Source organism: Copadichromis virginalis, linkage group LG3 (assembly GCF_057382275.1).
Source record: "Copadichromis virginalis isolate Kocher_CV1m ecotype Utaka linkage group LG3, C_Virginalis_male_GT1.1, whole genome shotgun sequence".
NCBI classification, from domain to species: domain Eukaryota; kingdom Metazoa; phylum Chordata; class Actinopteri; order Cichliformes; family Cichlidae; genus Copadichromis; species Copadichromis virginalis.
The window spans coordinates 63048435-63075173 of NC_140620.1; the positions used below are offsets into that span (position 1 = coordinate 63048435).

The 26739-nt window shown below is 42.2% G+C and overlaps 1 protein-coding gene and 1 long non-coding RNA gene across 2 annotated transcripts; one reads left to right on the plus strand and one right to left on the minus strand.

Annotated features, from left to right (window-relative positions):
• Positions 1-3420: 3420 nt before the first annotated feature.
• LOC146716544 (uncharacterized) lies at positions 3421-5818 on the minus strand. The gene is made up of 3 exons (XR_014919206.1): positions 5659-5818; positions 5524-5582; positions 3421-4274 (listed from the first exon to the last, which is right to left on the minus strand). It is a non-coding gene; the product is annotated as an uncharacterized LOC146716544 (long non-coding RNA).
• Positions 5819-6073: 255 nt separating this feature from the next.
• On the plus strand, positions 6074-24246 carry LOC146716545 (protein NLRC3-like). The gene is made up of 7 exons (XM_085452528.1): positions 6074-6185; positions 8866-9001; positions 14254-14330; positions 14447-16238; positions 17749-17925; positions 20680-20856; positions 24051-24246. The coding sequence occupies exons 2-7, from the start codon at positions 8892-8894 to the stop codon at positions 24244-24246; spliced, it is 2529 nt and encodes an 842-aa protein (XP_085308654.1). The 5' UTR covers positions 6074-6185; positions 8866-8891.
• Positions 24247-26739: the final 2493 nt, after the last annotated feature.

The window sequence follows — 26739 nt, forward strand, 5'->3', positions numbered from 1 at the left end:
AGGTCTTGCAGTCGAACAATGATCCCAAACACAGCAGCAAATCTACAGCAGAATAGCTGAAAAGCAAAGTCCAGACCTCAACCTGGGACATTCAGAGAGCTGTGCTTAAATAAATGCCCACAAAGCTCAAAGAACTGAAGCAACGTTGTAATGAAGAGTGGGCCAACATTCCTCCACAACAATATGAGAGACTGATAAAGTCAAGCAGAAAACAATTAGCTCACATTTGTGCTGCTAGAAGTGTTTCTAGTTATTCACAGGACTGTAGTTTGAATTTAAAGAAATGTGAAAGTGCACTGAAATTAACATAAAGTTATTGCAATTTTTAAAAAAAATCAAGAAATCTAAGAGGAAGAAACAAGGTAAACCACACAATTGTTTTCCTTATATTCTCCACACGGCAATGCACATAACAGACATAAAATATTTGCATTCATCAATAGAAAATATACAATTTTTCCATAGTCATAGCCAGGCCCGATTACTGCCAAACCTGTGCTGAATCAATCACTTAAACAGGACCTGTCTGACAAAGTAGAGTAGACCAAAAGATCCTCAAAAACTACACATCATGGCGCAATCCAAGGAAATTCAGAAGCAAATAAGAAACAAAGTAATTGAGATCTCTCAGTCTGGAGATGCAACGTCAAGATGAACAGAATCCAGTTTCTGGGATCCTGAAGGAGAATGTCTGGCCATCTGTTCACGACCACAAGCTGAAGTGCACTTGATCCAAAGCACACCAACAAGTCCACCTCTAAGCAGCTTAAGTAAAACAAAAGAAAGACTTTGGAATGGCTTAGCCAAAGTTCATACGTGAATCTGATTGAGGTGCTGTGACCTTGGAAAGGTGGTTCATACTCAAAAACCCTCCAGTGTGGCTGAATTACAACAATTTTGCAAAGATGAGTGGGCAGAAATTCTTCCAGCACCTCGTAAAGGACTCATTGCCAGTTATCCCAAACGCTTTATTGCAGATGTTTCTACTCAGGGTGGCCCAACCAGTTATTAGGTTTAGGGGGCAATCACTTTTTCCACACAGGGCCATAATAATGGCCGCCTTAATAATAAATGCCTTGATTTAGGAACTACTTTTAATGTTTACTTGTGCTATTTTGCAAAAAATAAAATCTCTGCAAAAACATCAAAACTGCTGACCGTCTGACCTCAATATGAAATTATTAATCTTTTGACAAAAAACATTTAGATTTGTAAAAATAAAGAAACCATAGAGGAACAAACAATGTTGTTTGCTACGTTCTAACATGGCAATCTAAATAACAGTAATGCAAACATATATATTTATCAATAAAAACAGATCGCCTTTTCACTGTTACAAAAGTCAAGTATATCAGTGTTTGTTCAGCTTTCATAAATGTAAGTTTGTAAGTACATAGTACATTTTTTGGTCCAACTTCTTTTAATACATGCAACACATTTCAGAACATTTGGGACAGAGACAACAAAAGACTGGAAATACTTTGTAAAAATCTGGTGAAACACTTTAAAGCCAGTGGGATTAAATGGGAAACATAAAATTTAATACTAGACGAAGACCGATTGAATCATGAAGCAAAGAATTAATAACTAAATCACAAGTAGAAAATGTTATGCAGATATTATTGGATAGATTTTGGTGTAGAAAAAAATGACAAGAAATGAAAAATGAAAGTTATCTGGTCTTTTTCTTTAAAGAGTAGCTGCAGAGCAGCAACACTGACAAAGACCATCATCACCAATACTGCAGCTAATACAATGATCCAGGAGGAAACTTGAAAAAGCAGGAAAAATGTGACACTGATCAAAATGAATACATCAATTATTGATCAAAGAGAAAATGCATACTAGCACAATGCATTGTTATTGCATCTCAGTTTCTCACCATCACTGATAATCTGACGTCTGCTGGACCTCAGGAATCGTCTCCATCACCTCTCTGTGAGGAGCAGAGAGCACTCGTGCTGCACATCCCACCTGTGTGCTGTGTTTACGTGAACCTGAGAGCACAGCTGTAGTGGTGACAGTGAATGTAGCGTTGGTGTTGGACACACTGACAGTGTTGTACTGTGAGAAGCTGAGGTGTTGTTGTGAGAGTGTTACAGTGGGAGCAGGTCGACCAGTGGCTGAACAGGAAACAACCCACTCTTCAGCAGAGTTTGACTCTCTGACATCAACAACAGGTTCATGCAGCTCTGTGAAGGATCAGGAGATATAAAATAAGGAGTATATTGTTAAAGATACATTGACTTCTAACACATGTAACGCATTAAGGTAAAATTTCTTACCATAAGGATGTGTTACACGATTTATAAACCCCAGTTTGTTAATTATTTGTTCATTATTCATAACTATATACTTAATTTTTTAAAAATTAAGTGTTTTTGGTCAAATGGAATTTCTTTTTGGGTAATTTTAGCCCCTTTTAGCCCTCTGCCAAAATGTTTGAACCTTTCTGTCTCTAACAGTAAAACATCGTTCCTTTATCTTCTGTGTCTGGTGTGTTGGTCAGGATTAGCTAGCTTGGCAAAAAGTTCCCATTAAACAAAGTGTGTTACTGTGAGGTGTGTGTTCGTACTATGAGTCACAGCTCGAGTTTTCTTGCGGGTGAAGGTTTTTCACCTCGCTGTCATTCTTGCATAAAAGTGTTTGACCCCTTCAGGAAAAAAACGAAATTTGGGATTATTTTTTGTTTTGTTCATTGTGTGTATTTGTTTCTACTTTTTACTTTTCCTTTTACTGTGTACAGCACTTTGGTCAACCTGTGTTGTTTTTAGACATGGTTATTGATTGATTGATTGATTGATTGATTGATTGATTGATTGATTGATTGATTGATTGATTGATTGATTGATATGTCTTTGATTAAAATACAGCCTACTCCACATCCTCCAAGTTACAGAGAAGAGGAACCATCTGGGGTGAACTTGTGCACTTGGTATTGGCTGCCATGGTCCCTGTGCCTCTCCGGCTCGCTCATGTTGGCCACAGGTTTGTTTTGTTTTCTCTCCTGCTTCCCTGGGTGGAGCTCATTGTGGGCTCTCACCCTTGGCCCACGTATCTGCGGTGATTTCTACACCTGTTGCTGATCAGGCGGCGTCCCCCTTGCCTATTTAACGCTGCGGCACGGAGTATTCGGCACTGGAACGTTGAACCTCCCATGTTCGTGCTCTCAGCTCTCCTAAGACAAACTCTCTCAGTGTTGTGTGGCGTATTGATCTAATTGGACTCTTTGTGTTTAGATCTCCCCGGAACTGGTGGCGGACCCTGACCTGTGATCCCTGTGTGTGTCAACATAAGTGGAAATTGGAGCGAGAGTGGCTGTGGAGAAGCGAGTGTGCGTAAGAAGAGGAGTGGCGGAGTTTGGGCCGAGTGGGGAGCGAGTGTGGATTCCTTCCCCTAGAGCCCTGAAGCCCTGCCCCATGCACTGTATATACACATCACTGTGGTTTCCCTTCTGTGTTAATAAATTGTCAACCCTTTGCTTGCCAGAACGCTGCCTGCGTCTGAATCCATCTGTTAGCCCTGACATTGGATACCTGGAAATCAGTGAAGGGACCATTAATGCTTCAACTTGTACACAGGTTTGAGAGCAACCACCCAAAAGCTTCTGCTAATAAACACTAGTCTGTGTTTGTGATGCAAATGTTTCTGGCTGTGTTCACAAACATTTAGTAAGGTGAGTGAGGAATATTAATACTTATTATTAGATCATTAGCAGACTGTAGAACTTGACTGCACGCCAAGGTGGCAGTTCAGCCATTTGATTCATGTTGCAGCAGCTCATGAGTGAATGAACATCGTGCAATAAAAGTACTTCTAGAAGTACATTTTTGCAAAAACGGACATTGTGGAGGAATGTAGGGAAGACACGAGGGAGCCCAATATTTTACTCAAACGTTAATCGCTGCATCACACAACTGAACATTCAAAGCGCCAAAACCTAACCCTCTCACTTCCCGTTACACTGGGTACGAGTGGAGCTACCTGGTGGTATGTACTTACATTTATTTAAATTTACTTGAGTAGGGTAGAGTCATGCTAATGACCTAATAATTTTATTCAGGTGTGTTGCAGCAGAGATACATTTAAAAGCTTCAGGACGCTGGCTCTCAAGGCCTGGAGTTTGACACCCCTGCTTTACACAAAGATGGGTTAAATCACAGTGCAAAGAATGAATGAATAAATGAAATATAAAAAATAAATAATTATTAAATAGTCTTACACATCAATGTCATTGGTTGACTTTTGAAGTATTTGAATCCTTATTGGGTTCCCTGAGTGACAGAAGGATTAAAACACTTTAAAATCAGTACTGAAAATATGTGCAGACATTACTGGATAGATTTAGGGTTAGAATCAATAAATCACTATCATGTTAAACACTCTTAGAGTTCAAACCTTCGTAGAAACATAAGTCCAGTATCATGGAATGAAACCTGAAGGTGCATTTGAGGGTGCAAAACGTTTCGTCGGCATTGTTGTGTTTGTTTGGGAGAAAACTTACAAACATACAGTGCAGCACTTCAGAGTTACACTGCTAGCGATCGAAGATTTATGTAAATTCGACAAGCTAAACGCATTCTGTACTGTACAGCAGGAGTCCCCAACCTTTTTGCACCACAGACCACTTTAATGTCAGACGATATTTTCAGGGAACGACCTTTAAGGTGTCGCGGATAAATACAACAAAAGAATAAAAAAAAGAAACTGTGGTATTTTGTAAATATAATAATAAACGTGACTTGAGCTGTGCGCCAACAACAATGACAGTGACATCCTCCTCTCTGCTTTTTAATGCTCTCTGGTCGCTATGGTAACGCGTAAATAGTTCTTTCAAAATAAGACACAACTACAACCATACATTTCACACCGGAGGATCAACTCTCGCGGAACGGTACCAAAAGACTCACGGACCGGTCCGTGGGCCTATTAGGGACCGCTCCTGTACAGGAGACACTGGACTAGATTGATTGACAATGGTCTACAGCAATCAGAACGCACAACACGATGTACTGTAAAAAAAATAAATGAATCAGCGAAACAGCAAGTGTCACTTTTGGCCACGAACAATTTAGGGGAATTTTCTGAACAAACCCAGAGTGTTAAAAAAAAACTTAAAACCATTTTTATTTCTCAGCAGCATCAATAGTAACAAAAACGCAATTTAGTTTCGCTGTCAAAGTCGATTTAACTGAAGTTACGTGTTTCCGGTTACTGTGGAGCTCCACAGTGGCTGCAGCCAGAAGCTGTTTCTACAGGATCCTGATGGACACTCAAAGCTTTTAGAAAATGTCCTCATTAGTTGTTTGCAGCAGAATATCAACCGATGTGAACCAAAACAACAAAAGTGCTCTGCACATGTGTGTGAGACTACAGATTCTAGAATCAGAACTGCTGATTTCATTACTCTGAACTTTTAAAGGCAGGTTTTGTATCTGAGAGCAGGGACACTTGCTGTGTTCAGTGTGACTCGTCTCTGCAGAAGGTCAGGGCTCTGATAGTTGCAGTTAGCGGGTGACTTACTGGGCAGGTGGCTCCTGAGTGTCTGTGGGAGTCAGGGTTCATTATGGTCCTGGTTGCTACTGGAAATAAAGAAACAAAAGGAGTGTGTGTTGTTCAGGAAGTACAGACTGTAGCTCAGCAGGTAGAATTACTAACTGGAAGGTTGGAGGTTTGATCCCTGGCTGCTCCAGTCTGCACGCCACGGTATCCTTGGGCAAGATGTGGAACCCCGACTTGCTCTCCGATGCATCCATCATAGTGTCATTGTTAGAAAAAGAAGTGCTTGTGTGAATGAAGCACGCTGTATAAAATGCTGTGACTGCTCATACAGAAAAGCAGCTCTGGTTCATTTTCCAGATAATTCCACTATTAAGACAACAGACATTTGGGAGGCTTTCTCTGAGAGTAACACTGAAAGTCTTGCTGCTCCTCCACAAAATGAACTTCAGATTAAAGACACAGCTCAGCTAAACACAACTCAAACTAATCTACACTATTTTTCTTTATTACGCAGCGTTTTTATAACTATTTCCAGATGTTTCTAAAGATGGAAACAGAATTAAACTCCAGCCTGATGCGTTTCTGAGGTTCCTGACTCTGACCGTCCCTCAAACGCCTCTCTGGGCGTTTCCTTCCGTCGCTTTCGTGAATGTTGTGGCGCAGTTGATCGTCTCCATGTTAAGGTAACGTTAGCAGTCTGTACTGTTTTCCTGGCTGACATCAGCTGTGTGCAGCTTAGTTTCAGCATAAATCTGCTTCGTTTTATGTGAGATCAGAGTCTGGGAACGAGACAGAAACAGTTGATGATCAGCAGCTGAACTCAGAGTCGATGTTACTGTGGATCCACTGACTGATGTCTGTAGGCAGCTTCTCCTGCCTCCGTCAGTCTGTGGCTGTATGGGCTCAAATTGTGGTCATAAATATTTTGTACTTGTAAATCAGGATTTGTAGGTGGAAAAATAATTTGTGTGTGGACTTAGCCAAGCAATACGTGTGAAACTCTGCACTCAAGTTTCAAGTTACAAGTACGTCCCTATTTTTCTGCCTTTCATCTGATTGGCCAATGTCATGTCAATCACAAATTTAACAATCCAATCAGAGAACAGGTGGGTTTGTTCAGGGTTCAGGGCCCTGTTTCAGGAAGCCGGTTTAGTGCAAACTCTGAGTAAGTATACCCTGAGTTAATGAAAACTCTGGGTTTTCGGTTTCACAAAGCGAGTTTAGATTAATCCTGAGTGAGTTACTATGACGACACACTCCGTGAAGCTCACCTGCCCCCTAGCAGGTTTACTTCAACTAACCCTGACTTTCTCCGCCTCTGTGTTGGAAACCTGACTGTAGGAAGTGTCAGACATGGCGTGCCCCTTCCTTGAAGAGCCAGTAGATCAGGGGTGCCCAATCCCGGTCCTCGAGAGCTACCGTCCTGCAGCTTTTAGATGCATCCCTACTCCAACACAGCTGAATCAAATGGTTTGATCTCTTCAGCATGCCATCATGTTTGGCAAAGGCCTGATAACAAGCCATTCATTTGATTCAGGTGTGTGGGAACAAGGATGCATCTAAAAGCTGCAGGACGGTAGCTCTCGAGGACTGGGATTGGGCACCCCTGCAGTAGATGTTGAAGCCCAAATTCTCCGCAGAGCTCTCCGCCGGGAGAGAGTGATCAGAGCGCGTTTGGACATTTTATCATTTCCTGATGATTTTCTGTGTGAACGTTACCGTTTTTCAGCACAATCTATAAGTTATTTGCATAACATCCTCAGGCCTAATATTGCTCATGTGACACATCGTGGACATTCTCTCAGTTCTGTACATATTATTTGTATTGCACTTCGGTTTTTTGCAAACGGGAGCTTTCTGTATAATATTGGTGACGCTGAGCACGTTTCCAAGGCTACCGTCTGTCGGGCAGTCAGGAATGTTACAGTTGCACTGAAACGTCTCCTGCACTCGTCTGTGGTGTTCCCCGGTCACAGACCCACAAGATTCATCAAAGAGGGATTCCACAAAATTGCAGGTATCAGGATGACCAAAACTTAATTCATGATGTGGTGACACTTGAACTACTTAAATTTTACATTTATTTTCACGGTTCCCAGGCGTGATTGGCTGTACAGATGGCACTCACATTCCAATCATTGCTCCTTCAGTAAATGAAGGAGGCTATGTGAACAGGAAGTCGTTCCACAGCATTAATGTACAGGTACATAGTTCCCTGTAGCATTTCAAACTAACAAATCATTTCATTATAGTAATGGATGCTAATTTGTGTTCTCTGCACTGTGAAGATCATATGTGATGCTGCCAACATTATCACAAATGTGGAAGCCAACTGCTCAGCCTCTGTGAGCGGTGGTGGTGGAGGACCCCCACCTGTTTTTCGGGCCTCCGCTCTTTTTCTAGTGGCTATAACAGGTCACATTTGAGCATACAGAGTAAGCAAATATGTACTTGTAATGTGCTCAGATGATTTCAATAAGTGCTTACAGAAAGAAAATTAATGTAGCCTCTAACTGCAATTGATTTACATGGGACAAACAGACCAAGCACTATGGCTCATAATACAATTACACCTTACCTGTTTGGACTATATTTTTATATTTCATTTTTACTTGCTGCCAGGAACGTTTCGGGCCTGTTGGGTTGCACCTGCGCTCACATCACGTCACAAAATAAAATGTATAAAATAACAAATAAAATATATTAAAATAACGTGTTAAATGGGTGGAAATCCCTAGATCAATGTTTAAATTAACACTCACGCATTGACTCTGTCGGCTATGTTTTGCCATGCATGCTCCCTTCCTTTGGCAGCTGTGGCTGTGTTACTTTTTTTCTGCAAAATTTGCATGTTATCAGCATATGCTGCCATCAGAATTTCGGCCTCAAGCGCTGTAAAATACATTGACCGCGCCTTCTTTCCCTCCGTCTCCATGGTGACTCGCTTAATCTGTGCTCCACTAATCAGGGCTTTATGTATCCTCGTGCGCGCGCTTAACTTGGGGTTAAAGCAACTCCGCGTTGACTGAACTAATTGTTATCAGCCTTTCTGAAACCGAATATTCCGAGTTGGACAGTTCGGGGTTACTCAACCCTGAGTATCGTTTTTCACTCTGAGTTTTCTAAACCGGCTTCCTGAAATAGGGCCCTGGTTAGGTTTAGGCTGTTATTGTGCTTCAGGCTGAAATATGAGAAGTAAGGAGTGGGGCTGGTTAGCCCTCATGACCCTCACCATAACACATACGTCACAGGACAGTGTTTAACACAGAAACTCCATGAAATGATCAATGAGAACTTTAGAAACCCGTCAGTGTGATGCTTCCAGTACAACAGCACCTCTGAGTGTGTGTGTTTGCCTCTCAGACTAACTCCACCCTGACATCAAGAAGATGGAGGAAGAGGATGGAGCAGGATCTGCAGCATCCAGCTGTGTGTCTGTGAGGAGTGACCGGTCCAAAGGAAACCCTCCAGACTTCAGTAATGAACCTGCAGCAAGAATGTAAGAGAGCTGCTGACTCATTTATTCAGTGTAAATAATGATTTTTGATGCAATGGGAGAAGAAAAATGACAAAAACAGTTTTAAAAATAAGGATTAAAATATTACAAACTATGTTTTTGAGTTTCCTGATGTAGCACAAAAATATATGAACATAACTGTATATAGGACAGATATTTTACGGTTCTTTTAGGCAGCACCAAAAAACAAAAAGACTGTTTTTAAGCTGTCTGAGGTAGTGAGTCAACATGTCACACTGGGTCAAAGGTCAGGGAGTAAAAGTGTGTTTTAAAGAGCAACATGTCAAAGGGTATTATTGAAAACTTTAACAAAAGACTGTTATGTGACAAAGAGTAAGTACATTATTTTTATGAGATTGTTCATCATGTCTTTAATTTAACATTTCCTTTTTTTCCTTCCTGTCTCATGAAGCTGTTACATTTATTGTGTGGAGATCAGGGAGATATGTTACTGTTACTGTCATAACCATTATCATTACCATTGCATTAATCATCATTTCATCAAAGCATTTATTGATGCTGTTGGTATTACGTTAAAACTTGTTTTACAGGTGTTATCATAATCCCATATTAACCTTTATTCCAGGTGCAGTTATAACTATTTTTATACACATCTTGCAGTTTGTGCTTTTAAAGAGTTTAAGCTCAGTCTGATAATTGATGGTCAGAAGCTTCGTCTGGCGCGATGTCGCGATGCCGATCTATTGTGCAAAGTGACTTAGAGGTATGGAAGGATTGCCTACACGCTTACAAAACACACATGATACAAGTATTCATTATTATCTTTTATTCGTTTATATCCTTTTTATTGAGCTTTGAGTAGTGGCATTTGATTAAAGCATTTATTCAATATATTACACATATAGTTTCAGTTAAATTGTTACACATATGAGAGTCTGGGTGTGAGCTTTAGTAGGCGAGAGGTGAGACAGAGTGCAACTGAGGTCGAGACATCCACACACACACACACACACACACACACACACACACACACACACACACACACACACACACACACACCGTAGGTAGACTTATATTCTAGGTTAGAGTTCAGACATATTTTGCTTGTAACTGCATTTTGTGCCTGCATAAGTGATAGTTTGTTGCAGGACGTGCGTCTGATGTTCCAGGGATAAGTGAAAGCAAGACGAGCTACAGGAAGCACCTGGCGTGGAGACGATGTTCTTTTCAAACTGTGTCAAAAGTTGTCAACAGAACATTTGTGTTTTTAACTCATGCAAGTATCTGTTCTGATGCAAGAGGGGGCGTAATAATACCCTGATGTTATAAAAGCAACTGCTTGTGTGCTTTTGGGCGGAGATCGACGCTGATTGTGTAACGGTGTTCATCTCCCTACGCATGTGTTCATTAAAATCATCGTTTGACCTAATTCTTCTGGACCTTCGTTGTTTTGTTCTCATCCTCAATAATACGCGACAATTGTTTTTCTTTTAGGATCAATAAGAGGCCAGAATCTCCTGGACCTGAACCCAGCTGTGTTTCCTTAAAGAGCAACGAGTCAAAGGATATCGGTATAAACTTTAAAGGCTGTTCTTCTGCTGCTGAGAGGTAATGTGTGTCTAGATGTTGTTCCTGACTCTGTATTTCTGAATAAATCCTCATGTTTAATATCAGCTCAGCTCTTTTTCACACATTTCTATGTTGGTATGTGAAGCGGTGTGTGTTGGAGTGTTTCCACAAACACAGCAGTCAGAGTGGAAAGAGTGGATGTTGTAGGAGGTGTTTGTGTAGTGAAGAGGCTGAGTGTCTGTAGGACTCCAGCTGCTCCAGCAGGTGTCTCCTTTGTGCTTTGCTTCAAACACAGTGTAGGGAGGAGCTTCCACTCAGGTGTTTCAGGTGTTGCTGGATGGAGGAGGACAAATAGTTTTTCCCTTCAGTGACACTTCAGCAGCTCAATGTTCTGGGAGATGTTTGTCTTTATGAAGGTTTATGGATTATTGTTCTTACTTTGGTTAAACTGAGCAACACATTTTCCATCTAACATTTAAAGTAAATTTCCAGGTGAATAAAAGATCTGCAGCTGCAGCCTCTGTGATGTTTCACAGTCTGAAAGTAACAAATTCAACCAGAGTTCAAACAAAGGCTTAATATACGTGTGTGTTTGATATAATGCCAACAAGTACAAATAGGTGTTCTTACAGGTCTTAATCACAGAGGTCTGATAAGTCTGGTGACTTTCACACTCAGCAATTTTGCTGCCTTTTATTTTATATTGGCCTTTTTAAAGCCCTTCAAAGTCTCCCACATTCATACAGAGCTTTTAACACCAAACTCCTTTACAGTCCTTCTCCTCTCACACACGATCACACGACTGATTTGTCTGCAGCAGCTGTGTTACTGCTAGTATTTTATTATGTGTGTAATCTCCTCATATTGTTCCTGTGGTTTAGTTTGACTTCCTTCTGCAAACTCAGCTGCTCTGTTGCTGATACACGTCTCCATGAATATGATTGATCAGATGCTGCCAACACCATGTGTTTCATGTGAGCGCTCAGCTGAAACCCTGGGTTGACTTATCGAGTTAATAACAAGCTTCACGTGACTGTGAATGCTAAAGTGAATCCAGATAAAGGAAAGAGACCCTGCTAATGTTGGACTCACTTCTTAGTGTAGATCCCAGGAGGAAGTTCAACATAGCCATTCTTTGTGCTAGCTCGACCAAACCTGAGACCACAGTGCAGGATAATGATCATCATCTGTCTCTGTCAAGGACATTTAAAATCCACAAATAACAAACATAATTATATTTGATCATTAAAAATATGTTTTCACTTAAAAAAGCATGAGCACACTGGTGGATTACAGAAACATGAAAACTCGTTAACAGTAAAGTTAATTTAGGCGTAAGATTTTATCATTGATTTTAAAGTCTCTGCTGCAGAGAGGTGAGCTGTTAGTAACAAGAACTCTCTGATTTAAATGATTTTGATGTTTCCTGGTTTCTAAAATGCATCTCTGTAGCAGAGCAGTGTCTCCAAGGACACACAGGCTCAGCTGTAACTGTCAGTTTATCTGGTTTAAGACACATTTGGACTCAATTGGCTGTTTTTAACTATGTATTTTAATCAGAGGTGTAAATTTAGACCTCACACATCTGGATCCTAAACTATGATAGAAACAGCTGCTAGCAGTGGGTAGTTTGACTTTGATACGCTGCTCTAGAAAGCAAACAAAGGTTTGTGCAGCTCCTCTTCAGAAAAGTGTTCAGAGAGCAGCTGCTGTATTAGACAAAGGCTCGTCGTGTGAGCCCAGATGTGTGTAACAGCTGGATGAAGGAGAACCATCACAGTCGCGTCTCCATCCCGCCTTTATTAATGAACTTCCTGTTGCTTGCAGATGACAGGAACACAAAGTGTTTGTGCCACGTGATGCTGCAGGATTTGTTAACGTGTCCATGATGGTAACATCTCCTCGTCTAACTGCAAACACATGAGCGCTCCTAACGGCAGCTATCACAGCCACACAGGCACACTGTGTCTCACTGTTGCATTCAGGGACATTTGTTTTCCTGTAAAAAGCTGAACTCTAATCTAAGAGGACTGTTACTGACAGGAAACAGCTGCATTATCTGCAGTCTGTGTGATCACAGCTGCTTCAATCACTTTATCAGAGAATTGATCATTGAATAAAACATGTTTGTGTCTGCAGAGGTCAGAGGTCACAGTCTGCAGGATCCAGCTGTCCGTCGGTGAGGAGTGACTGGTCCAAAGGTCACCCTCCACACTTCAGTGCTGAACCAACGAGGTCAGAGAACTGTGATGACTCCTTTACATGTTTGTGTTTTCCTGGATAAATATGACCAAAGATTCATTAAAAAGATAAAAATCTTAGACTTTGTCCTGTAGCGCTGTGTGGCAGGCAGGATTGGACCCAAACACAACAGGATGAAGTCAAAGAGGCAGCTTTATTTCAGCTGTGAACATGCAAACAGCAGAAATAAGGAAACATAACTGTAGGTTAGGTTAGGTAAGGAAAACACGTCTCTGCCTAGTCTTGAAAATCTAATCTTATCATCCATTGTTCTTCTAGGGCCTCTTCTTCTTGTGGCCTCAGCTAACTGCTAATATTTAAATGGCTAACATTAACATGTGTGCCAGCCAGGTTAACATTTATGATGACCTATGATTAATTAACTGATGTTGAAACTGGAGCTTTACTGACCTCTGAAATTCCTCCTAAAGTGTTATTCAGTGTTGTGACAGTCAGCTGCTTCAGCTGCTGCTGGGATGGGCTGTGGCAAAGAGAACAGAGAAAATCCAAATCAGAGTTTTTCTCTGAATTAAAAGCAAGGAAACAACAATATATTCTACATGGTGAAACTGATGGTTAATGGTGTTTGGGTCTGTTTTTCTGTATTTATGCAGATAAAGTGTAAACTCAGATGAATTATACCATCAAATGTTAAAGGAAAATATCAGGATGAGTGTCTGTGAGCTGAGAAGGACGTGAAGCGAGCAGTTTATCCCAGAGCTGAAGCTGCTCTGTGTGCAGAGATGAGCTCAGATTCCTGCTGTGATTGATCAACAGTCACAGAAATGTAGACTTGTAGTTATTACTGCAGTATGGTCACAGCAGATACTGATAAACATGTATTATGAGGATGATGATCAAGTTTCTCACTCTCTCCTTTAAATCTCAGTTTTTTCTTCTTCACAGTTTATCTGTTAATTTATTAATGAATAACACTGAAAGAGTTTCTGTTATATTTCCCCTTGAACATCAGCTTATTAGGGCGGCATTAGGAAATAGCCCCCCTCCAAAGAATGAATAAATGAATGATGATAATAATAAAATGATTCAAAAGCAGAGCTCAGAGTGGTAGAATGGTCAAACATGGATCCACGGGTGGTTCAACTGCATTTGGTGACGTGACTAAAGCAAATTTTTCAAATAATCCCACCATCAACGGGATGTTGTCTCCTTTACTACGGTTACTTTACTTGGTCACCGTGTGAATTTCTTTGAAATGAACCAAATTCTTTTATTTGTTGGTTGTTGCATATTTAACCTCTACAGTCAGGAAAGGAGGAGATGAGGCCTCAACAATGTTGGGTTGTAGCTGTGGTTCAGGTTAGAGTGAGTGTCCATGGAATAAATGTAAGTCAGTGAACTGGAAACATGACTGTGTTCAAACTTTGTTTTCCTTTTTATAATGAGTCTAATCAAAGGTGGACAGAAGTATCTCCACTGTGACTTTTCTGTGTCACCATCAGAGCTTCTGCACAGTGTGGAGAAAGATCCAGAAGCAGAGCTGGACTGCAGACAGCCAGTCAGAGCAGCTGTGTACAAAGTAAGACTGAACATCTGTCTGCTGATGGACTCATTTCTGAAAACTGGACTTCTTGTGTTGTTCAGACATTGAAGAGTTTTCTTTCTCTTTAGTCTCATTGTTTTTCTTTCTTTCAGCAGATGTTGGTCTGCAGGAGGTTTTAGATGAACATAAGATCAGTCTGAGGAGGAGATGTGAACGTGTGACTGAAGGAAGTGATGAAACAGGAAGTAGAACCCTCCTCAACACCATCTACACTGAGCTCTACATCACAGAGGGACAGAGTGAAGAGGTTCATACCCAACATGAGGTGAGCCAGCTGGAGACAGCTTCCAAGATGGACGCCCTCCATGACGCTCCAATCAGGTGCCAGGACATCTTTAAAGCCTTACCTGACCAACAGAGACCCATCAGAGTGGTTCTGACCAACGGCGTGGCTGGTGTTGGAAAAACCTTCTCAGTGCAGAAGTTTACTCTGGACTGGGCAGAGGGCTTGGAGAACCAACATGTCAGTGTGGTGGTTCTGCTTTCATTCAGGGAGCTGAACCTGATCAGAGATGAGCAGTACAGTCTTCTGGAGCTGCTCCATGTTTTCCATCCAACATTACAGAAGGTCACAGCAGAGAAGCTGGCTGTCTCTCAGCTTTTGTTCATCTTTGACGGCCTGGATGAAAGCAGACTTTCATTGGATTTCACCAACAGGAAGCTGCTGTCTGATGTCACACAGAAGTCATCAGTCAGCCAGCTGCTGACAAACCTCATCCAGGGGAATCTGCTTCCCTCGGCTCTCGTCTGGATAACTTCCCGACCCGCAGCAGCCAATCAGATCCCTCCTACATGTGTTGACAGGCTAACAGAAGTACGAGGCTTCACTGACGCCCAGAAGGAGGAGTACTTCAGGAGGAGATTCAGTGATGAAGAGCTGTCCAGCAGAATCATCTCCCACATGAAGACATCCAGGAGCCTCCACATCATGTGTAGTATCCCAGTCTTCTGCTGGATCACTGCTACAGTTCTGGAGCACATGTTGACTACAGAGCAGAGAGGAGAGCTGCCCAAGACCCTGACTGACATGTACTCACACTTCCTGCTGGTTCAGACAAAGAGGAAGAAGAACAAGTACCATGAGGGACATGAGACGAGTCCACAGGAGCTGACGGAGGCTGACAGGGAAGTTCTTCTGAAGCTGGGGAGGCTGGCGTTTGAACATCTGGAGAAAGGAAACATCATGTTCTACCAAGAAGACCTGGAGCAGTGTGGTCTGGATGTGACAGAGGCCTCGGTGTACTCAGGAGTTTGTACAGAGATCTTCAAAAGAGAGTGTGTGATCTTCCAGAAACCAGTCTACTGCTTTGTTCATCTGAGCATTCAGGAGTTTCTGGCTGCTGTCTACATGTTCCACTGTTTCACCAACAGGAAGACAGAGGTGCTGAAGAACTTCTTGGGACAAAAATACAACGAGTCCTCTCTGGATGATTTCCTGAACAGAGCCATGGAGAAATCCCTCCAGAGTAAAAATGGCCACCTGGACCTGTTTGTTCGCTTCCTTCATGGCCTCTGTCTGGAGTCCAACCAGAGACTCTTAGGAGGTCTGCTGGGTCAGACAGAGATCAGTCCAGGAACCATCCAGAGAGTCATCAACAACCTGAAGGAGATGAACAGTGATGAAATCTCTCCTGACAGAAGCATCAACATCTTCCACTGTCTGATGGAGATGAACGACCTCTCATTATTTCAGGAGATCCAAGAGTTCCTGAAGTCAAAGAACAGATCAAAGAAGGAACTCTCTGAGATCCAGTGCTCAGCTCTGGCCTTCATGCTGCAGATGTCAGAGGAGGTTCTGGATGAGTTGGACCTGCAGAAGTACAACACATCAGAGCGGGGACGACAGAGACTGATTCCAGCTGTGAGGACCTGCAGAAAGGCTAGGTGAGTCCAGATGTGATCATTAACATCATTGATCAGTGTAGGTTAGTAGTTTAATGTTGAAAATAAAATCAGATTGTAACCACAAAGTGTTTGTGTCCGTACGCTGCAACCTTCCACACCATTCCTTTATTGTACAGACTCAGCAGCAGCTCCATGGATCCCAAATCCAAGAGTGGAGAACAGATTTGAAGTGTGTCACATCCATGCAGTCACAGCTGTTTCCACCATGTTTCCACTGATATTAATCCTGTTCAATGACACGTTTCATATCAGTGAATATGTTCTTTAGGACGTCCACTGACATGTTTAAGTGTCCTGCTGGAAATCACTCAAATCATCCATGAAATCCATGAAAAATCCTTTTAGTGTTTCTAACTTCACCCTCTGTCCTCTCTCTCTCTCCATCCTCCTCACTGCTTCTTTCACTGATAATCACACAAACATCATATTCAGCTACAAAATAACACAATAATATCATCTGATGATCATTATTATAAGAGCAGGATCCATATTTGATATCAGAGTAACACACTGCTTGGTTATGTGCAGTCATCATCAGTGACTGTGGGTCAAACAGAAGCTCTCTGATTGGTTGCTGACCTTGGTCACCTGTCCAGTCTCACCTGTTTGTGTTTGCTCTCTCTTTGCTGTCTCCATCCTCTCTCTCCTTTCTCTCCCTCTCTGTCTTTGTACGTCACTCAGGTCCAATGGAAACAGTGACATTTACAAACCAATCAAAGACAAACTGATCCATGTCAGGTTATAACAATATTCAAAGTGAATACAGGCTGCTGCTGGACACAGACAGGTAACATCATTGTGACTTGCTGTCACCTGGATCTGGACTCATAAACACTGAAGCCCTGAACAGGAATACAAATCATTTTCTGCCAACTAGCGACACACCAGCAGATAATGGCTCAGAAAGCTCAAATGAGCCAATCATTTCTGTGTTTAGTTCCCCTGAAATCAGATCTGATATCAGCAGCTCTGAGTTCATTCATCATTATTGTCCAGTGATGAGATTTCTGCTCCGTTTGGTAACAGTCAGCAGGTTTTTCCTGCGTGTGGACGTGAACAGTCGTACCTGACAGCAGGTAGCAAACAGAGATCATCTTTCCAGCTGGAACTCTTCACTGAGCTGAACTCATTCAAAATGTTCTGGAGTCAAAACAGGAAACAGTCCAAATGTGTGTCTTCACTCTGACTCTGGATCAGATCTCAGTGACAGACTGTGGACATTATGGAAGCCTAAATGTGACACCATCTTCCTCCTTCATCTGCAGATTAAAGCCAAACAAAGATTCTCATTAAAAGTCTGCAGGTCTGAGAGAGACTCAATCGTTGTGTCATGTCAAACACAGTAAGAGGAGCTGAAGCACAGATGTGAAGAGCAGATTCATCAGATTATGACCTCACTCTGTTTTGTCTTCATATACATTCAGTCTGTGTTTATAATGCAGATTTTCTGCTTTTATAATAACACATTTTATATTTTCTATCATCACAGACTGACTCGGTGTGGACTCTCAGAGTCTCACTGTGAAGTTGTGGCCTCAGCTCTGAAGTCCAACCCCTCCCATCTGACACAGCTGGACATGAGTGGAAATGATGGCCTCCAGGATTCAGCAGTGAAGCTTCTGTGTGCTGGACTGGAGAGTCCAAACTGTCGACTGGAGACTCTGAGGTGAGTTCACTGACTGCAGCTGTTGTTGTTTTTCTATATTTCATGTCTTTGATTGATGTTTGAAACTTTCTTTAGTTCCTAAATGTTCAGGATGTGTCTGAAGACAAATGTGAAGAAGTTTGGGTGCTTTCAGAAATGTTGTCTGTGACTGTGAGCTGCTGCTACAGCCTCCAGATTAGCCAGCAGCTCATCCTGCTCAACATTTCCTCACCAACTTTAATGGAAGTGTGATGTTTTCAGCTGGAGTGATGGTCAGGGTGGCCTCCCTCTCCTCTTCTTCTCCTCTTCCTCTTTCATTTGTAAAGCCACTTCTGCTGCTTTCATTCATTTGGAAGTCCTGTAGCTGAGTTTGGGAGAGACTAACAGCCTCGGCAGCAGAGGGGAGAAAGGCTGTAACACCACCACTTTACTCTGTTCTACCTGTCACATCATTTTATCAGGAAACAAATATGCTCATGTTTTTACTATGTTTGTCTTGAAGATGTAAGAAGATCACTGTTAAGTCTAATTGTTGAATGTTGCCATTGTGTTTCTTAAATTTGTACAGTCTTAGTTCAAGCAGTAGGATCAAAGCCATTCCTTTGATCCTGGCCACCTCTCCAACCACTCTGTGCTGGGGGAGGTTTTATTGTAGATACATCCTATCTGAAAGATCTGTTTCTTTTGATGTAAACTTCCTGGGTTTATGACCCTTTGGTCAGCAGGAGGTCTGACACACACACACACACACACACACACACACACACACACACACACACACACACACACAGTGTATACATTTACATACAGTCCTTGTCTATGTAACCAAACGGGGTTGCAGGGGGAGGTGTTTTGTAAACTATTGTTTGAAGTTTGTCAATAAAAGGCAGCGAGAGGAGGCCACCATTGTGGTCATTTCGACGTGCTGGTCACAGATGGAAGGGCCTCCCTTGCGCAAGAAATCGATCGAACACTGTTGCCTTGTTTTTCTTTCATGGGAATAAGTCCTGGATACAGCGGGGTCTTGAGTTTAGACCCAACAATCACATGGTGCTTTTTATTATTGTGTTGGTTTGTTTGCTGTCTCTTGGATGGAGCCCAGCTGTGCGTGGCCCCTGGGCCTGTGGTCAGAGTGTGTGCTGGATAATCCGGCCCAGGATGAGGCCAAACTGACATGGGATGAAATGTCTGTCACATAATTGAGCTTAGTGTAGTTTCATTTCTGCACAATTTAAAAACAACCAAAACTTTGTTCTGTCTTTTCTATGTTATACTGTAGACTTTCTTTGATACTGTGTCCAAAAGGAGCAGCTTTTACTTTGAAGGGGAGCCGTCTCTGTTTCCTCTTCAGGTTGGATGATGGAAGCAAATTAGTAGCTGTGTCCCAAAACGTCGGCTGCATCCTCCAGAGGCTGCATTTGAAGGCCGATTACGTCACAGCCAGGCGATGAAGGCTGTCCGTATTTGTCGACTCCTTCAAATGTGCCCGACAAATGCGTCCTTCATTTCCCCGAATTTGAAGGATTCGTCGGGTGTGTCCTTCGTGGCCCACCATATCCCAGAATTCATAGCGCGGCCCAGCCAAATTTCAGCTGCCAACAATGGCGGCAGCTACTAAGTTTTCAAATTACTCTTATTAATCTTTCTGGGTCACAAAATAAACTTTTAACATATTTTCAGGCGAGAAAGTAGCTGTGTAAACTTCAAATATCTGCTTGGTTTATCAAGACATCGCATATTTGCAAAAGTGTGCCGACATTTTCGGAGACGTCTGTTACCCACCCGCTCGCTAGCAAGCCGGGGGGTTCAATGGTCACTCCAGCCGGCGAGAGCAGCGGACACCCGGCTTCATCGTTTTCAGACCCCTGCTCTTTCGCTACTCAGGTTAAACATGATATATAAGTCACTCGGATAACTTAAAAATGTAATTGTTTGCCTTTTTTCTGTGTTTTATTTGTTCCGGAGTAAATCGGTTTGGCTGAGATCAAAGTTCCTCCGGGATTTTCACACAGCTGAATAAACGTTAAACAGGAAACTGATTAAACAGAAGTGTGAGACGGTCGAGAATTTACGCCAGTGTCCTGTTATATTTTAGATAGCAAGGAGCAGACGGCCGAGTTTATTAAACTCCACAAAGACAGCGGTGACGCAAATCTGAAGGCTAGACCGTCCCATTTCACAGCCTCGCACTTCCAGCCTTTTCGGTCTTTGAAGGACCCGGCCCACGTAGACCGCGAATACCGGGTCCTCCGAAGGATGCAGCCGACGTTTTGGGACAAAGCTAGTGTGTGATGTTCTTTCAGTGTTGCACTTTGTAGACGCTCCCTGAGCACTGGTCTCACAGCCAGCTGCACATAGAGACCAGTGTTGTTAGTCCAGGTCAGAAGATGACTTGTTGGAATGAAAATGAGCTTGTAGTTTGTCTGCTTTAATAATGTGACTGGAAAAAGGTGTTGGACTTCAAATATGTCCATTTCTTTCACACTTCACCTTTAAAAGTGAAGCCTTGTGGTTCCTGGAAGGAAAAACACGACTTTTTCAAGTCTTTGTCCTGTTTTTATGAGAAATGTACGACTTTAATGTGAAACATTCAGAGTTTTTTCTCTTGTTGTGTTTGTTTGAAGCTGCTTCCTGTTGGCTTCAGCTGTTTGGAGTTTCCATTTTCTAAACTTCTACATTCTGAACCTTCTTCAGCTCTGAACAGATGATGAAACACTGAATGATTTCAAGCTCACACTTTGTCTAATAAACTTACATCTTTCATTCTTTATACAGATTGAGTCGCTGTGGTTTGTCAGAGATCAGCTGTGATTATCTGGCAGCAGCACTGAAGTCCAACCCCTCCCATCTGAGACAGCTGGAGCTGAGCCTGAACACCAAGCTGCAGGATTCAGGAGTGAAGCATCTGTGTGGTTTCCTGGAGAGTCCAGGATGTGGACTTGAAACTCTGAGGTCAGTCAGCATGTTTTAGTTGTGCTGAGATGAATATGATGTGAAAGTTGTGCTGACACTAAACTGCAGACATCAGGCTGATATTATACTGATCCACACTGAGGATCTTCATGGTAAAGTCTGTTTTCTTCTTCTCTGGTTTAGTCCATTGACTGCAGCAGAACAATGTTCACATTTCAAACAGTGAGACTCAACGTATGGCCCGCGGCCCACACGCGGCCTGCCCACCTTTCCTGATTCAGAGAGAGGGGACCCTGATTAACTGTGTAGTGTTCTTCCTCACAGTTCTAAGTATCAGACACAACAATGAATAATCCACAGCTGACTGTCTTTAGCAGGTCAAAGGTCACGGCACACAGCAGGCAGTGGGAAATATTATAACTCTGATCATTTATCAGCACATATCCATATGTATAAAAACAAAGCTGACACTGTGAGACTTGATCAGAGGTGTGATCATCACAGCAGAGGCCTTTGTGTCAAAGTCACTGAGGATCAAACAGAAACACATGAAGCAGATTTTCCTGTTCTGGCTTTTTATAGCAGATAACCTTCAAAATATTCTGCAGTCCATCAAAAACTGAAGCAAACCATGAATCAACATGTGAACATGAGCTGATGCTGCTGAAGGGAAGCAAAGTTACAGAGGTTTGATTACAGACACAGCTGAGAGTTTGTAATCTGTCATCATTTTAAAAGGTTTACATTTCTTCAGTATATCCACATTTGCAGCTGCTACCTCAACCTCCACTTGTCCAACACAACTGCTGTCCACTGCCTCCATGACATTGTGATTTTGCTGTTGGTCTTCTGTCAGATCTTCATCAATCACTTCTGCACGGGGCACACCTTCAGACTCTGCAGCTGCATAACGAAAGCCTGTAAGATAAAATTAGACATAAGGTAAATGTACACCAATATTCCAATGACAGGTGTGTGATTCATCTGGAAGTTATGTGCGGATTAGTGTACAGTGATAGCAATTTAGTATGTTTTTAGAGGGGGGGGGGGGTTGTTTACCTCCGATGGGTGCTCTTTTTCGCTTCCGTTGCGTACGCCTTGAGTGCCGGTCCGAGTCTGATACAGGTATGTCGTCATGCCCCATGTGCAGTGTTGGTGCCCAGTCTGGATTTGTTACATCCATTTCATATGCTGGTTTGCCTGCAATAATGCCAAATCATAAGCTACTCAGTCGACATGACGTGGTTCTGCAGCATCACACATTAGCATGTTTTATCTCATTATCTATGACCTCAGCACGTTGAAAATAACACTAAAAGCCTTTCAAGAGTGATATGAATTAATTTGGAACTCACCGGAAAGAAAATGCCGTGAGCAAACCAACAAAAAGCTGGGGATTGCAGAGAACTCGATATCCCCTCGTCTCACCGCTGCAATCCAAGCCTGACGTCTTTGTTTAGTAATATCGGATACATGGGATCCCTCACGTTGCCTCCAGGACGGAAAACGATGAAAAGAGAGCCCGTTATCCAGCTTCATGCCTTCACGATCGTGTGATCTAACGTTGCAACCGACAACACAACACGTACGATCCATAGCTGAAATGGTATCCTTTGGCTGGCCTACTGTCATGGCGGAAGGGGGCATGGCCCATCTCCCGTGACATCACGCTCCAAAGCCCTATAGGTGGGAAAATGTACCATGTCGACCAATCAAAAATGATATGGAAACATGACATTTGGTTGTTTAGCAAAAGGGGGAAGTTTTAGGAGTGACCGGCAAGAGAGAGCGAGTGAGCGAAAGAGAGAGAGAGTTTTGATACGTGAGAGATTTGTGACGTTTACCGTGTTTGGTCTCAAGTTAGTTTGTTGTCTTGTGTATTTAGTGTGTAGCTGTTGTTTTGTTTTGTGTGTCAGTTCTACTAGTGATCGTCACAGTTGCTGCCTTAAAGCCAACAAAGGCAGATTGCAGTGTAAACGCTGAGTGACACACCTGCTGTCAGACCTGCAGGTTTATCCCTGTGCTGTTCTCATATGTGTTAGAGTGACACAAACTATTGTTTGACACCTGATTGTTCTGTAAATAGTTTGAAATGATTATATGAAAAACGTCTGAGCCTTGGCTGCATTTTTTGGTAAATAGTACCATATAACTTTGTTGTTTGCAAAACGTGTGCGTATTTTTAAAAGTGTACAATCTCTATTTGCATTTCAAGTTATGAAGATGATTCGTTAAACATGTGTGTGGTTTTTACAGTCAAAATATCACTTTCTACGTGTATTTTAAATTTTGTCTGAATTTAGATAAATTGTGCTGATACAGTTGGTCAAAATGAGAAAATAACAGATTGGCAAGATAAACTGTTTTTAAAGGTAAAATATAGAGGCCACATCAAAAGTAGTCAAGAAGGGTTAAAGGCTAAAAGCAAAGTTGTCACCAAGTACTGTTTATATTTGTGTGTATTGCTGCAGCTTTTTTGAGTATTAATTTGGTGCCTTTGTGTGAAATAATGGTATTGTGAGTGATCCATATAGTCACAAAGAATAGCCACTTGTTTCTGTGCTACCAAAGTTCCCCGGCTTTCATTCAAAATGTGTTTATCGTCAGCACCTGCACATTAAACTACTTAAACATTATAAATGTCTTCAAGCTCACACTGAGGCCTGTGGGGTACTATCAGCCACTGAGACAGTACACACATTTATATGTGTTTGTATATGAATATTTCATACTTTAAGACTGCCTGTTTATTTAAGGGAGATGAACAAAATACATTGGAATTGTACAAAATAATATCATGGATGATAAATTAAATAGATTTTAAGTAGATGCTTGTGCATTCTTAAAGTCTTATATGTTGAACTGAACTATGTGATCTGTTCAAAGCCTTAATCTTAATTTGAAGTGAAATGTGCATTTTGAGTTTATACACTATGTATATAAGGCGACCGTTTCCTTTTGCAGTATTTTTGTGTGGTGTACTTTTCTATGTCTTAACAAAAGGGGAACAAAGGTGTTTAAGTTCACCTAGGATGATGTGTTTTAATTTTCACATGGTCTTGCTTGAATTTGACCCTGACAAAGGCGTATGAACTCTGTCAGCTGTTTGGAGTTTCCATTTTCTAAACTTCTACATTCTGAACCTTCTTCAGCTCTGAACAGATGATGAAACACTGAATGATTTCAAGCTCACACTTTGTCTAATAAACTTACATCTTTCATTCTTCATACAGATTGATCGACTGTGGTTTGTCAGAGATCAGCTGTGATTATCTGGCAGCAGCACTGAAGTCCAACCCCTCCCATCTGAGACAGCTGGACCTGAGCTACAACAACAAGCTGCAGGATTCAGGAGTGAAGCATCTGTGTGGTTTCCTGGAGAGTCCAGGATGTGGACTTGAAACTCTGAGGTCAGTCAGCATGTTTTAGTTGTGCTGAGATGAATATGATGTGAAAGTTGTGCTGACACTAAACTGCAGACATCAGGCTGATATTATACTGATCCACACTGAGGATCTTCATGGTAAAGTCTGTTTTCTTCTTCTCTGGTTTAGTCCATTGACTGCAGCAGAACAATGTTCACATTTCAAACCTTCAAAGAAGAAGAAAAATCCTCCACTGGATAATTCACTGTGAAACTCTCCAACTCTTCATTCCACCTTAAAGTCTGTCTGACACTGAAATCCAAAGCAAAATGTGCGTTTGCTTTACAGACAGCAGTCCAACACAAACATACACACATCATCCAAAACACAGTCCAACATCCAAATCTCCTCCACTGCCAGCATGAATGATGGGAAAGAGAAGGAGGAACACTCTGACATTCAGGGTTAGAATGAGTTTCATGAAGCAGACTGTGAAGATCAAAGCTGCATTAGAAAGCTTACATGAATGAATGAGTGGACAGAAGTGGACAGAGATCATCTGAAGCACTTCAAAGGCTTTAAATCAGCACATTTCTCTTTATTCTTTATCAACTCTGTTAGTTTCTCTCAGTTTTCTGTGGAATGAAGCTAACAGCAGGCTAATAAGATGCTGACCAATAGGTTTCTATTAAAGGTTGTAATTTGTATATGAAAAAGTGCTTTGGCTCAGCAGGGATCAGCTTACAGGTAGAATACAGCTGCTGGATGGGATTAGCATGTCATAGCTATCTACCAAACTGCTAACTGGGGGATTTCAGGCCATCTATGGATCATTTTTGCTAACTGTTTATTCAGCTTAGGCTCACAGGGCTGCAGCCTGTGCCCTAGCTGTCATAGGGCAAGAGGCGTGGTCCACCTGCACAGGTGAGCAGTCCATCACAGGGCCAACAGAGAGAGACAGAGAAGCACTCTCTCACATCCACACCTACAGCCAATTTAGAAGCACCAATGAACCTAAGCAGCATTTCATTGGACTGTGGGAGAACATCCAACCTCCACAGAAAGGCCAACAAGCTTCAACCTACAACCTTCTTGCTTTAAGGCACTAGTGCCAACCACTTTTCCCCATTTCAGTCCAAATCCTGCATCTTCCTGTTTCTGACTCCAGGCCAGCTCCACTAACACTTTCTCATCAGACACTGCCACCTAGTGGAGGAAGTCTTAGTTCCATTTGAAGCTTCAGATGACAGTTAGTTCCTTTACAAAGAGGTGGAGGTGGTGGGGCCACAGCACCATCATCACTGAGTGCCATAGGACACTTAACCTTTGTTTCCATATGCTGGGAACTTCCTGTTGTTCCAAGGAGGACTGGAAAATGTGTGAAAATCTCCCAGTCAGTTCCTCACAGCACACTTCAATCATTTCCCTCCCACAGCATCAGGACCAGGGCTTTTTCTCTCTTTGGTCCCACTAAGAGATTTCCACACAAACACCTCATCAGTGGGACTCTCAGAGCTACCAGCCCTTTGCTACAATCACAAAGCTCTTCATTGAAATCAATGATATCAAAGCTGGAATCAAATGAGTCCAAGTCTTCTGCTGATTCAGCATCACATTCATCTTTGCTCCTTGTTCTGCATCCCCACCATGGACTTCATTCCTTTCCAAGCCAGCCTTGAGTGTCCTTTATTCAGCTCATCCTCTGGTTTACTTTTACACCTGATTTTAGCTGCTTTATCTCTCTTTCAACAAGTTTCTGTGCCTCCATCTTTTTCTTCTCTCCCTCATAACAAGACAGCTTCTTCTGCCTGAGAACATGTTGGAGTGATTTACTAATCCAGGGCTGCTTATTGGGGAAAATGCTTCCTGTTTTCAAAGTAATCCCCATTTTTCCCAGAAAGAAATGTAAGTAGAAATCGATGATCTAAGTGAGAACATGAGCCTTTAACAATAGCAGCAAAATATCTCTCCAATCTCAATACTCCCTCTCTCGACCTCTGGAACACCAGAGGTCACAATACATTGTGTTGGGTCACTCCTCGGCCCACTCAGCTGCTTCCATGTCCATCCATGGCATCATGGACATCGGGGTCACCACTCCCGCTCTGACCCTCTCTAGCCGTCCTCTGGCTCAGCAAATCAGACAACCTCATGTCATCTAAGTGGTCCAGTAATAAACACCAGCTCCCCCTCGAGAACACTCCATGCGTAAGATTAGGTTTTTTCTGCGTCCCTCTCTTGTGGTCCATCATGCCTCGGGCCTCCAGGATCCTCACCCCCCTGTGGTCGCCGAGATCTTGTGTAAAGCAAACCAAACACCTTTTCCTGCACCTCCCTAACTTATCATCTTTGGGACTCTTTAATCAAAAGCCTGATCCTAATTATCTTCTTGACTTATTGACTTGTATTTATATATATTCTTCAACATTACTCATCATTTTAAAACTCTTAAAACGCTGCTTTCACGTCCCTGCATGCGTTTCCTGTCGCTTGCCTTATCTAATCATCAACATCCTGTACACAGAAGTCTCGCTGCTGCAAGGCCTCCACTCTGACC